Source organism: Blennius ocellaris (genome assembly GCF_963422515.1).
Source record: "Blennius ocellaris genome assembly, chromosome: 6".
NCBI classification, from domain to species: Eukaryota; Metazoa; Chordata; class Actinopteri; order Blenniiformes; family Blenniidae; genus Blennius; species Blennius ocellaris.
Window position 1 is genome coordinate 23,346,006 of NC_137655.1, and position 12,630 is coordinate 23,358,635.

General features: G+C 43.1%; 1 protein-coding gene across 1 annotated transcript in view; it reads right to left on the reverse strand.

Annotated features, from left to right (window-relative positions):
• The window catches only part of mcf2lb (mcf.2 cell line derived transforming sequence-like b), a gene marked incomplete at both ends in the record, with an annotated part of 39,019 nt that overhangs the window by 15,891 nt on the left and 10,498 nt on the right, over positions 1 to 12,630 (reverse strand). Inside the window, 3 exons of the mRNA XM_080498542.1 lie at positions 2,494 to 2,584; positions 9,258 to 9,372; positions 12,019 to 12,102. Of these exons, the coding sequence (XP_080354668.1) occupies positions 2,494 to 2,584; positions 9,258 to 9,372; positions 12,019 to 12,102 (290 nt within the window). The remainder of the gene's footprint in view (positions 1 to 2,493; positions 2,585 to 9,257; positions 9,373 to 12,018; positions 12,103 to 12,630) is intronic.

The window sequence follows — 12,630 nt, forward strand, 5'->3', positions numbered from 1 at the left end:
TGTTCTTTTCATGCATCTACATGTGAGCATCCTCATCCCCCTGACTTTCATCATCATCATCATCATCATTGTTCTCCACACCTACCAGCCAGTCAGACCAAGAAGCAATGAAATACGATTTTAAGATGTGATAATGGTCCTGACAGACCACATACTACTGCGACAGCAGACTGTAGACACTGATCTCCCCTCGACGAGCAACACAACTGTTAACGCAGCTTTAATTAGCTAATGACCTAAAGGGGTGAATCGTCTGACTGGACCCCCGTCGCAGAGAATTGAAGAATGCAGCTCGAAGCAAAAATGGCAGCAAACACACCGTGAATAAAATCCTCCTGGGAAAGACGGTGTTAATAGAATTAATAAATCAACTCAGTGTTTGCCTTCGCTAACCAGCTGGAAAAGGAAGATAACTGTTGTGGTGGACATGATCACACAGCAAAGAAATTTGATGTCTTCAGGATTAATGGGAAATTTGTGTTGTGAAAGCAAGGTTACGCTGGCAAGGATGTTTTTTTTGTGTTTTGTCTTTCATCATTAATCAGACCCAATAACAGGTCTTGATCATAATACCTTCCTGTTTAATCACATTACATATGCTTGTAATGTAAATACCACACACAGTTTAGCTTTCTTATCCTCACTGAGAAAAATATTCTTCATTACAACCAACATCAGTTTATTCTGTTAATTTCATGCGAGGTTGTGCAGCTTTAAATTCTCAGAAATGAAACGGCATTAAAAAAAAGCCATTGGATTTGCAAAATAGTACATCTATTTCAAAAATAACAAAAACTTCATATATTTGAATGAAGAAATGAGCTGAAGGTCGCAGAACATTTTGGGCTTGTGGTCAATAAACCAGCAGAATATCTTCTTTAAACCCTTTACATGTATAATGTAGCTTCTCACCATCCAGCCGTTGTGTTTGGGTCTGTGGTCGCTGGCAGTCATGGTCTACTTGCTCTTTGTCAGTAGCACACGCACGCACGCACACGCGCACGCACACACACACACACACACACACACACACACACACACACACACACACACACACACACACACACACACACACACACACACACACACACACACACACACACACACACACACACACACACACACACACACACACACACACACACACACACACACACACACACACACCTAGCCAGATAAATGACAAGCTTCAGAGAAAGCATGTCTAGCTATAGACTTAATTATTCCCCGTCTTTACGCACCGCTGTCTGCCTGAGCCTCGCATGAATTCAAACCCTCGGGGGTCAAATAAGGAGAAGAGCACCCATATAGGTGATAAACCCAAGACAAAAGCCTTTCATCTCACAGCACGCATAAGCTTTTTTTTTGTGATGACTCAAACAAATCCACACTTGCTGAAGACCCTCCCCACTCCAGACAGAGAGGAGCAGTATTCCTCACCGAGCATTTAGCGGCTCCACCGAATTGCTCTAATCAGAACCTTAGTGCAGGGATGTCTGGAGGTCCCCTATTACTGGCCTGTCAGTCTGTAAAACTCCCCCCTTTGGGATTAATAAAAGCTTGATTTAATGTAAAATGACTGAGCCGGTCTGACAGGTCTCCGGTGGCGCCGGTCATCTCTACACGACGTGGTGATTTATTATTTCACTGGCTTCAGAGGTAATTGTAGACACGTGTTCAACCTGAAACTGCTATTTTGTGCAAAGCCTTTGAAGAATGCTGCCCTATACAATCACTCCAAGAGTGTTCTTCTCTCTGTATTGCAGAAACAATGCAGCTCCGTACCTGAACGCATGGAAGAAAAGCAACATGTGGGCCTGAAGAAGCAGCTTCAGTTGCAGTGCATGTTTCAGCGAAGCTGCAAAGCTTTTAGAACTTGACTATGAATCACGGTTCTGTTCAAAACTCTATCGTTTGAGCCCCGAAGGGAATAAGCAGTGGGATTAGAGGGTGACCCTCCTCCTTCTTCTCCTCCTCCTCCTCCTCCCAACATAGACACAATGGAGCACTGCCAGTGTTTCATCTTCTCCCCACAGAAAGCCTGAAACACTGATTAGCACATTATGATTCACTTACAAAAGAAAAGGTTGAAACAGGCAGTAAAAAAATAAACATACGATTCGCTCCAATTTATTTCTGACTCACCAGTTTGAGAGACAAGATTTGTGTCCTGCTAGTATATAATGTTTAAAAGAAGGTAGGATTTATTTAATGATTAAAAAAAAAGGGGGGGGGGGCAAACAAAAGTAGCAGCAGAAGCTGTAACAGTGTGGCTCTGGAGAAACAGCACAGCAGCATTTCAACCAGTCTGGATGCTTCATACCTTTGGTATGAAGGTAACTGATTTAAAAATAATGGTGGTATGTTAATTTTAAAATCAGTATTTTAATGGTTGCAGGGGAGTGCTGGAGAAAGCAGCTGACAAGCAACTTCCTTTAATGGGTGTCTCACTGACAGCTCAGCGCACAGCGGGAGAAGGAGACACAAACTCACTGCAATACGAAGCAGGGTCCCCTTGACGGCTGCCCATCGGTCCTGTCGGCGATCGATGACCAGGATGAAGCCAACGCCAGTCGACGACAAGCTGCAACACACACAATGAGGCGACGCGGTTTAGAAGGTGAGAATTAAGAGCCTGACCTGCCAGGGCAGATCTAAACTCGTCTCGTCCACACGGAAATAAACAATGTATGTAGTTTCCTCTGTGACACAGAGAAGCAGCCGACTGTTTCATTTTGTTGTTCCGCCGTTTTTCTGCTTCACCAGCGGGTGCGGGACTTAAAAACAGTGCGGCGCAGCATTAGATATACAGCAGCAGAATTTATTTTTGTTTTGGTTGACGCATCAGACAACAATCAGAGACACTTGCACGGGCGGCTCATCTCCAGGTACAACCGTGCATGCACCTGGAAACACAACGTATCCACTGCCAAGGTGCACACAAGTACTGCAACACTGGCAATTACCTTATAAATAGGAAATAATCCTCAAGTGTTTGTTTTCATGTGAGCCATTCTGCGACCAGTAAAGTACAGACAGAGAAGTACACGTTAACGAGAGCAGTCATTGCTACCCGGAGAGCAAAAAATGAAAACACACAGTCGACGATGTGTCGGAGAAGCAGCAGAAAGCCTCAGACCATCACAGAATCCAGCCTCTCCACCTCCTGCACTGCATCTGTACAGGGTCCAATGAGACGCTGGGAGCTGCTGGGGACAAGAGCCAATGACGTCCAGGCTGCAGCTCTGCCAGCCAATCAGAAAACGTTTGTGCACGTCACACACGGACCATGCTTGAAGAGGACGAGGACTGTTATTGTGCACCGTCAGGTCTCTAATAGGAAATACTGAGTGTTTGTACACGTCTGTCATCTTTCAAGAGCCCCTTGTCATCACTTCATTAATATTTGTTCTTTTCCTTTTCTCTGTACATCTCGGAGGAGGAGGAGGAGGAGGAGGAGGAGGAGGGTGAAGCGGGACAAGAGCTTTTCTGCCCTGGAGACATGTGGTTTATGTTGAACATGAAGAGCTCCAGGTCTTAAAAAAAACAAACAAACCCAAAAACCACGAGATGAACAAGAAGCAACAGCCGTCCTGCAGTGATTGTAAAAAAACAGCTATGACCTGAAGTGTATCTGCAAACTGCTGAAAGTGTAGAAAGTGTGTCAACTTGCACAATTGTACTGGACTGTTCAGTGCAAATTATGACAAACGATATAATGTTAGCATTTAATCTTTGGACAAATGTTGCGTTTGAAACACAAGCAACAAATACCAAGTTTTAAAATTTGCATGCAATCTATAAATGATGCAATGTTTTGTTTATTTATGGCACTCCTCTGCAAATAGACACCCACATAAATATTGTGGCTATCACGGAGTTGGTCGCTGCAGGGCATGATGGGAGTTGAGTTTATCATGTGTTGCCAGAGGTTATTAAGGGTTATTATTAGGTTTGTTATGTAGACTTGTGCTTGTGTTGTGTTTTTGTTCCTCAGTTCAGTTGGTTAATTATTTCATCTAGTTTAGTTTGGTTTGTTAGACGTTAGTGAGCAACCATGAGTGAGAAATATGCTGCTATGAAGTTCCGGTTGGGTGTGTTCCTGTCAAAATAAAAGCATCTGGTGATCTGGCATAAATTATATTCGGCTCAACAATTCTTCCACGGCGTTCGCCACAATATGATTCAGCTATTGCAGACAGATTGTAGTGATGCTGCAGCCTTACATGCATGAGTATCCCAGTCATAATTGTATTTGTCAGGATGAAGTGTGTTGTAGCAGAGCCAGCTGTGAAAAAAAAACCTTTGCCTCACCGCAGGAGAGGGGTCTGGCTGCAGGAGCTCCACTGTCAGGCTTTCTCCACTGTGAGACCAGGGCCCTTAGGGCCAATCCCAATTCTATTTTTACCCCTACGTCAACCCCTTAGCACTCCGCCTCCAAAACAAGGGCAAAGGCAAAGGGAAAAAAGTTTCAGCCCTTAGATTTGGGACACCCCTCTCCCTCTCCTCACCCCCGCCCCTCTCACTCCGTCTCACAGTTTTGATGTCATAATACGGCGCCCTTATATTAGCAGAGCTGAGCCACGGATGTTTGTTGATTTTCCAGCAGGAGCATCGTCATGCCGTCCCAAATTCAACGTGTTGCAGTAGCTTGGCTGCTTTGTTTCGTTTTCCGCCTTTCCACATCAAGGCGAAGAAATAGACGGAGACATGGATTGCTTCAGTTTTTGCGCTGTATTTGGACTTCAAAAATATTTCCTCATTCACCATGCGAAAGCGGATGAGCTTCCTGGTTTGCTCGGGGGTCCCTGTTTTCAAAACACCCATATTAGAAGACTTTGGAACTATACAGTGTAATAATAAAATGTTATAAACACTATCTACGAAACAAATACACACAGAAGCTACATACAGCAGCACTACTGCCGTTCTTACTAGTATAAAACACAACAGATTTATATAACTTTAGAAGCGTATATATGTGAAATGCGAGTCCTTCGGTGCCATGTCCTTCTACCCCTCTGTTTAAAGTGTGCTTCTGTAAACGCTTTGTTTCGAGGGGTGAATAGCCCTTCCCCTCACCCCTCCACCTCTGCACAATAGTGAAATGGGACACCCCTCAGACTCTCGTGAATGCGCATTTCAAAGAGGTAGGGGTAAGACAGTGCTTCTCAAATGGTGGGGCGCGCCCCCCTGGGGGGGCGTGGTGGGGTGTCAGGGGGGGCGTGAGGCGGGCGCGAGGCGGGCGCGACTTTCAGTATTAGTGTCTTTATTCATGCTTGAAGGATTAAAAAAAGGGCCTCCAGCCACTAGGTGGCAGCAGTGCTCAAACTAATCAACAGGCTGCCTGTTCAACCCAGTAGAGTAGAAGAAGTACTACACATGAACACCGGTGTACAGAGCTGGAGGAGGAGGAGGAGGAGAGGTGGAGAAGTTTCTGACAGGAGTGAAAAGAAAAAAGGATGAGGCGTCAGAGGAAAAGAAAACAGGTGAGAGTAAACATAAAGCTAGTAAGAGCAGGAGATATGACGATGCCTACATCGCCCTTGGGTTTACCGTGAACACGGCGGGAACCAGGAAACACCCGTTTGTGTTTTATGCCTAAAAACTCTGGCAGCGGACAGCATGAAACCAAATAAATGAAGACGGCACCTGGAGACCATACACCTGGAGACCATACACCTGGAGACCATACACCTGGAGACCATACACCTGGAGACCATACACCCGTTATGTCAGTAAGCCACTGGAGTTTTTTCATCATAAACTCCATGAGTATGGCCAACAAGCCGGTCATTTTGTCAGCGCGGCATCAGTAAACAAAGAAGCCTGTTAGCCTCTTACAAAGTTGCCCACCACATCGCAAGGTGCATAAAACCCTCACACCATAGCAGATTTATTTTGATAATCAGGCGATTGTATGCAAAATGCTGGTGCCAGCAACTCATACAGTGGTTTATACAGATAAATAAATAAATATTATCAAGTTCTCAATGGTAGTACAATTCGGGGGGGGGGGGGGCCCTGAAAAAAATTCTGTCCTCTAGGGGGGGCATGACAGAAAATAATTGAGAACCACTGGGGTAAGATCAGGGGTGGGCAATCCTGGATCTCGAGGGCCGCAGTCCTGCACGTTTTAGATGTTTCCCTGCTCAAACACACCTGTTATCATGATGAGGCTCTGCAGAAAGCTTGACAAGGAGCCACTAGATGCTGTCAGCTGTATTGATGTGAGGAGACATCTAAAACCTGCAGGGCTGCGGCCCTCGAGGACCAGGATTGCCCACCTCTCGGTAAGATAAAGGGCTAAGGCAGGCGTGTCAAACGTACGGCCCGCGGGCCAGATCTGGCTCGCAAGCGGATTTGATCCGGCCCGCGAGATGTTTATGTGAAGTATAAAAATGAGCTGCAATTTTTCAATAAACTTCTGTTCTAATTGCGTCCCCTGGGTGGCGCACTAGCAATTGCATTCAGCAAACAAACCCCGGTTTATTCCGGGGCAGAGCAAGCAAGCGAGGTCAAGCAAGCGCAGCCAATCAGGATGAGCTCCTTTGTGTTTGGCCCGCCCTAATTATTACGGCTTCTACTTTTTAGCATTATATGCTTCGTCACCCTCCTTGTCCCAATATGTCACTGTCAAAAAAGAGAAAAGTGGACGCAGAGTGCAGCGTTCCAAGAAAAATGGTCATCCTCCTATTTTTTCACAGAAGTGAATGGGAAAGCAGTACGTTTGGGTCCCATCAAAAGATTAATTAAATATTTACATATGTGTGAGGGGTGTACTAACTTTTGTGAGATAGTGTACATATCACCCATCTTTATACAATAAAAACAAACCTTCTAGTATTTATGGAGGGGGGAAGGGATTTAACAAGTTATACTTCTTTGTTTGGTTATTATGAACCGTTTATTTGATTTTGTGCATGTTTGAAATAAACAATGTAATTTATAAACGATTAAACTCTAAAATGCTGGAGTCTAGACCTATGATTTTTCACATCGTAATAATAAACTGTTCAAGTCACGAGCTCTGCTGCATTTTTCGCTTATCAAAAATACTGCATGGAAGATACTATTACTGATTGTTGTTAGACCCAGCCTAGGTGCTACTGGAGCGCAACATAAAATTGCGACACACACACACACACAGAAATACGACCATAGTTGTAACAATTGTATATTATACGATCATTTGTGGCCATAAATGATTCTATACTATACATTCAAAAATAGTATAATATACAATCATTTATTGGCATAAAGACTAAAAAGGCACTGTACTACATTCAAGAAAGCAGCTTTTAATGTGGCGTTGTTGACGAATTAACGCATTCTGAACTTTCCACAAGCATTTCGGCATTTCATTTTGTTCCATTGTATTTTGAATTGTCGCATTTTATTTTGAATGAGCACTTCCTGTCTGACAGTGTGGAGAGCCTGACAGTGGAGGGAGCCTGAGAGTGGAGGTCATGCAGCCAGACACTCTTACACAGCACTGCAGCGATGAGGCGAATTTACTGCATGAATGCATATGAAGACAGGAGCAACATGACTATATGCTGTATGTTCCTCCTTGTAGCAGAGCCGATACCACAAACAACGCTGCAACTAGAAATGGTTGAAGTAACCGAGAGTGTCAGTGAAATCTCATTGACGTGTAACTGGACGCACACGAGGACGGAATTATGGGACCAAGGCGAGGGTCTGTGAATAATAAAAATCAGTAGCATCAAAAATGTTGCTCAACTTAATTTCAAACAAGCAGCAGCTGTATGAGGTCACGACACACAGACGTCAGACTCTTTAACCCAGGGGTGTCAAACATGCGCCCGGGGGCCAGAAGCGATCTCATCACAAGCCACAGGATCTAATCCGGCCCGCCATGGGATTTTTTTTTTTTTTTTAAAGTTTAAATACACTTTACACTTTACATTCACTACCACTTCCTCACTTTATCCCTCAGGTGCAATACACAACATTAAGGACTTCACTGACTGTGGACTACCTCCTGCTGTACACGTGCTCCCAGCATGGAAGCTAAATGTGGCTGCTTTTGTATAACTGTACTTAAAATTTTTTTTTTATTGTATACAGTATTGCACACTTGCTCTTGTATATGTATATATTTTTACGCTCCTGTTATATATTTTTATTACTTTGGCTTACCGGGACCTGAGTCCAAATTTCGTATAATTTTCTTGATATGACAATAAAGAATCCTTGATCCTTGATCCTTGATCCTTGATCCTTGAAATATAAAAACTGACAGAGGCTGATCTAAAAACACAAGATTGGCAAAAATGACATTCAAAACCGCCCTTGGTCAGAATTTATTAATGCATCTGTGAAAGTCACACAATGCAACACCTTTCACAATAAAGGTGTCCAATTTATGTGAAGTGATACTTTAGACACGTAAACTCAAAAAAAACTTTCCAGATGATGGCAAATTGTTTGAATCCTGAATAAAAAATACGATATCCAGATACAGGTGACTGAGTTTTTTTTTTTTTTTTTGCAAATATAATAATATCTGATTAACTTTAATGTGTAAATTTCAGAATAGACTGGCAAATTCTTGCCGTTACAAAAGGATCAAAAGAAGGAAAGACTTTGCATTTGTCCGTATCTGTAGTTTAATATGTTCTGTTTGACTTGTTGGGCCTCCAGAGGTCAGATCAGGGTGGATGTGGCTCCTCAACTGAAATGAGTTTGACGCCCCTGCTTTAACCCATCATAGGTTGTGTCTGGATCCACAATCAGATGTTCTTACAGACTCCAGTATAAAATGCACACCGACCCTTCCCTCACTGCTCTGCTGGCTGGATGCATAATTCAGAATCGGTGCGCTTTCTATTTTTAAGTGCCTTCCAGCAACATGAAGGAAGGTCGTCACAGACGAGTGGAGGAGATAAACCCAACGAACTGAAGCACTAAACTGTGACGAAGGCAACAAAAAAAACTTGAAAAATGGAGAAGTAAAAGTGTGAGATGATGTTGATATCTGTGTTCATTCAACTGATCCATCCATCACAAATGATCTCTTAATAAAACTAATAAAGGGCCATTATGTGTTTAAAACAACACTTTCAAACGCACCACGTTTTATTTGACAGATATGGGAAACATATCTTCAGTAGAACGATGTGACAATATGTCTGCACTGCCACCTACTGCAGGGCGTGAGAATACTTCATTTCAATACACCGATATCAACATCAGCCTCTCAGTAGACAGTAACCAGTGAGTGAGGTCACCTGGGAACGCTCGTCAGGTATGTCAGCACGTTGTGAAACTCTCTGTCCGTGATTTCTCCGAATGCAGGGAATTCTGGGAACACGATGATGGGGCTGCCGTTATTTCCTCGTCCCCCTGGAAAAAAAAACAACAACAAAACAAAATCAGGGAGGAGGGATTTTGCTTTTGAGGCGTCTGTTGGGCTCCAGGGAATAAAGGCTGAGATTATAAATGGACATTTAATAATTAAAGTCAAAACGTAGGACATCTTAACCGGAGACTTTGACATGTTGAGAAAGCTCTCATGTCGCTTCTCGTGATGATAAAAGATCAAATGAGAGGAATGAGAAGGCCACCAGGAGGCACTGAGGTTAAACTTACTGAATATTGTGACTGATGTCTGGAAAGAAATGCTCCTCTTTAGGTAAAAGACATCGTTTTAAATCTTGACAACTATAATTATTATTTTTAAATTGAATGTGAACAAACTCTTTTACACAAACATGGTAATCTATGCAAATATTAAAGATACTGTGTGAAAGGTTTGATTTCAACGTGAGTGGATTCTGATTTGAAATGTGAGAGCGTGTCTTTTGGCCTCATAGAATACAGTAATGCTCATTTGATTTTAAAATTCAGACTGAATTCTAAATCTGCATATGAAGGAGGGAGAGGGAAGTTGTATTTGTCTGGTTTTCCTCTGCTCCACAGATATTCAGAGCTAAATTCAACAGACTGCGCTTTTAAATTCTATTAAAATATAATTGGTGCGCAATAATAATAATTATTTTTTTAATACAACATAGTGAAGCAAGCAAGGCAAACACAGAACACCAAAGAAAATAATAACATAATTTTACCAGTGTTGTATATGTTTCTATAGCTTAAAACATAATTATTTTGGTGTTATATAGCTCGATCTTAATAAAAAGAAGAAAAAAAATCACAACAATTTAAATAAACTCTAAAGAGAAAGAAAAAAAACATAATTATGCAAAAATTTAAGAATAATAGAGTGTAGTGAGAAAAGGCATGTTGTTGTGTTTGCACACAATGATTCATGTTGAAACCATGAATCTCACCACACACACACACACACACACACACACACACACACACACACACACACACACACACACACACACACACACACACACACACACACACACACACACACACACACACACACACACACACACACACACACACACACACACACACACACACACACACACACACAGCTGCTCCGTCAGTGCATGTGATCGGAATATCAATCTGCCGGCCTTTTCTTCTCTCATCACTATGGCAACAGCAAGTGCATGGTCATAGTCTCAACGTCTGTTTAGATCTTTGTCTGCAAAATCGAAACTGCCACACACACAGAAGATGTTTCTTTCTAAATTATCTTATTCAGTTATATATATATATAGGGTTAGGGTATATATATATATATATATACAGTATAGGAATATTATGAAGGTAGACAAGCAGAACATAAATAAAAACAGACAATAGTCTGTCCTGTCTGCAGGACAGGTATATAACCTGTCATATACTATCATTCAATTAAAGTGACACCATGTAAAACATCATGCCTCTGTTGTACATTAGGTGGCAGTGTTGAGTCTCTTTAGTCCAGGAGTCTCCAACTCCGGTCCTGGAGCGCTCCTGTTCTGCATGTTTTAAGCCCCGTTTCCGCCGCACAAAAAGTGCGGGGATAGACCGGTATAGTCCGTTACGGTTCGCGTTTCCACCGCAGGACTGCGGAAACAACCGCTCCAAACCGCTCCAGAGGCGCTCGCTTTTCCGCTACCCCTCCATCGGGGTACCCGGGACCATGGAACGAGTCTGAGTTTGAGGAGCCGTCTGCTGATTGGTCAGTGATTTACTACACGTCCTCAATATTTTAATATGGCGGCTGGATGAATCCTCTGCTGTTAGTGTGGTCAGCTTTGCACTGGTTGTTTTTTTTTTTTTTTTCCTTTTCTTTTCTTTGCTGCTCAACTTTAGTGTTGGTCGTGGGGCTTGGGACTTTGCATCGCGTTGGAGCTTTCCGTTTGCAACATAACGGTTCATAGTGGACAAGTGCAAAGTGGAGGAGGTAAACAACAACAGAGGATTCATAAGATCCAGATCTGCAGCCAAGCTGAGACGACTGTTGTAACGTCACATATCTGCGGCGCTCTTAAGCCCCGCCCACTTGTAAAGCTCCTTTCTGCGGTGGAACCGGGTACCGGATTTGGCTCCGGTTACGCTTTCCGCTCCGTTCCGTCCCCGCACTTTTGTGCGGTGGAAACGGGGCTTTAGTCTCTCCCTGCTTTAGCAGATCTGAATCTAATGATGATGTCATCACCAAGGTTGTGAAGAAGCCCAATAACGAGCCCCTCATTGCAATCAGGTGTGTTGCAACTGGGAGGAGCTAAACCCTGCAGGACAGGTGGTCTGGAGGACCGAGGCTGGACACCCCTGCTTTAGTCCGTCCTGTGGGTCAATGAGAGTTTGGTTTGTTTTCGGTCGGTACTAGCAGAGGTCCAGATTGGATCCATTGGATAATTATCACTTTTCCACTAAAACTACACAACAGGGCAACAATTGAGCCTTTTCAGCCACTTTGAGTGACTCAATACACCACCTGGTGGTGCAAATCTGTACTACAAGACTAAAAGGGGTGAAGAAGCTTGTAAATTAGCGGTTTTAGTAGAGGTTACATTAACTACAGGTAAAATTAAAAAAACACTATATTGCACCATTAAATAGACAGATGAGGTAAAAAAGTGTCACCTGAAAGGAAGGCGAACTGCTTTTTGAGGTCGGGCGTGATGTCGGCAGCACGGAGAGGACTGCTGTCCAACTGCATGATCTCATCTAGAGAGAGAAAAGAGAGAAACACGATTATGAGCAGAGCCGCTCAGTGAAAAGGTGCACAGCAGAACAATCAACATCAGTTACATAACGGCCAAAAGCCAAAGGCTGCTTCATCGTTCCCCTGGGGAGGGGGGGTTGGTTTCCAGATATCGTAAAGAAAAGATACTAAAACAAAACATTAAACGCAGCGATAAATAATCATCTCCTTATGCCTCACATGGCCATGTAATCGGCATATGTAACCTCCATATGCCGATTTCCTTCCACTGTCAACATCTTTATTTTGAGTCTAATTGGTGGTTCTAAATGTTCCATATGTGTGAATGTGAGTGTTTCAGTCTGTATTTGATGACCTGTCCGGGAGGTACGTTCATCCAGTCAGCTGAGGTCGGCTCCAAGATCTCACACATCCTCGACAATCCACCCCTCCACCCTCCATCCCTTCACCAACATTGACAAGCTATAAGCAAGTCTCCAGTCTGTGAATATTTTGTCTTTGGTGGGAGTTTACTTTATGAACAATATATT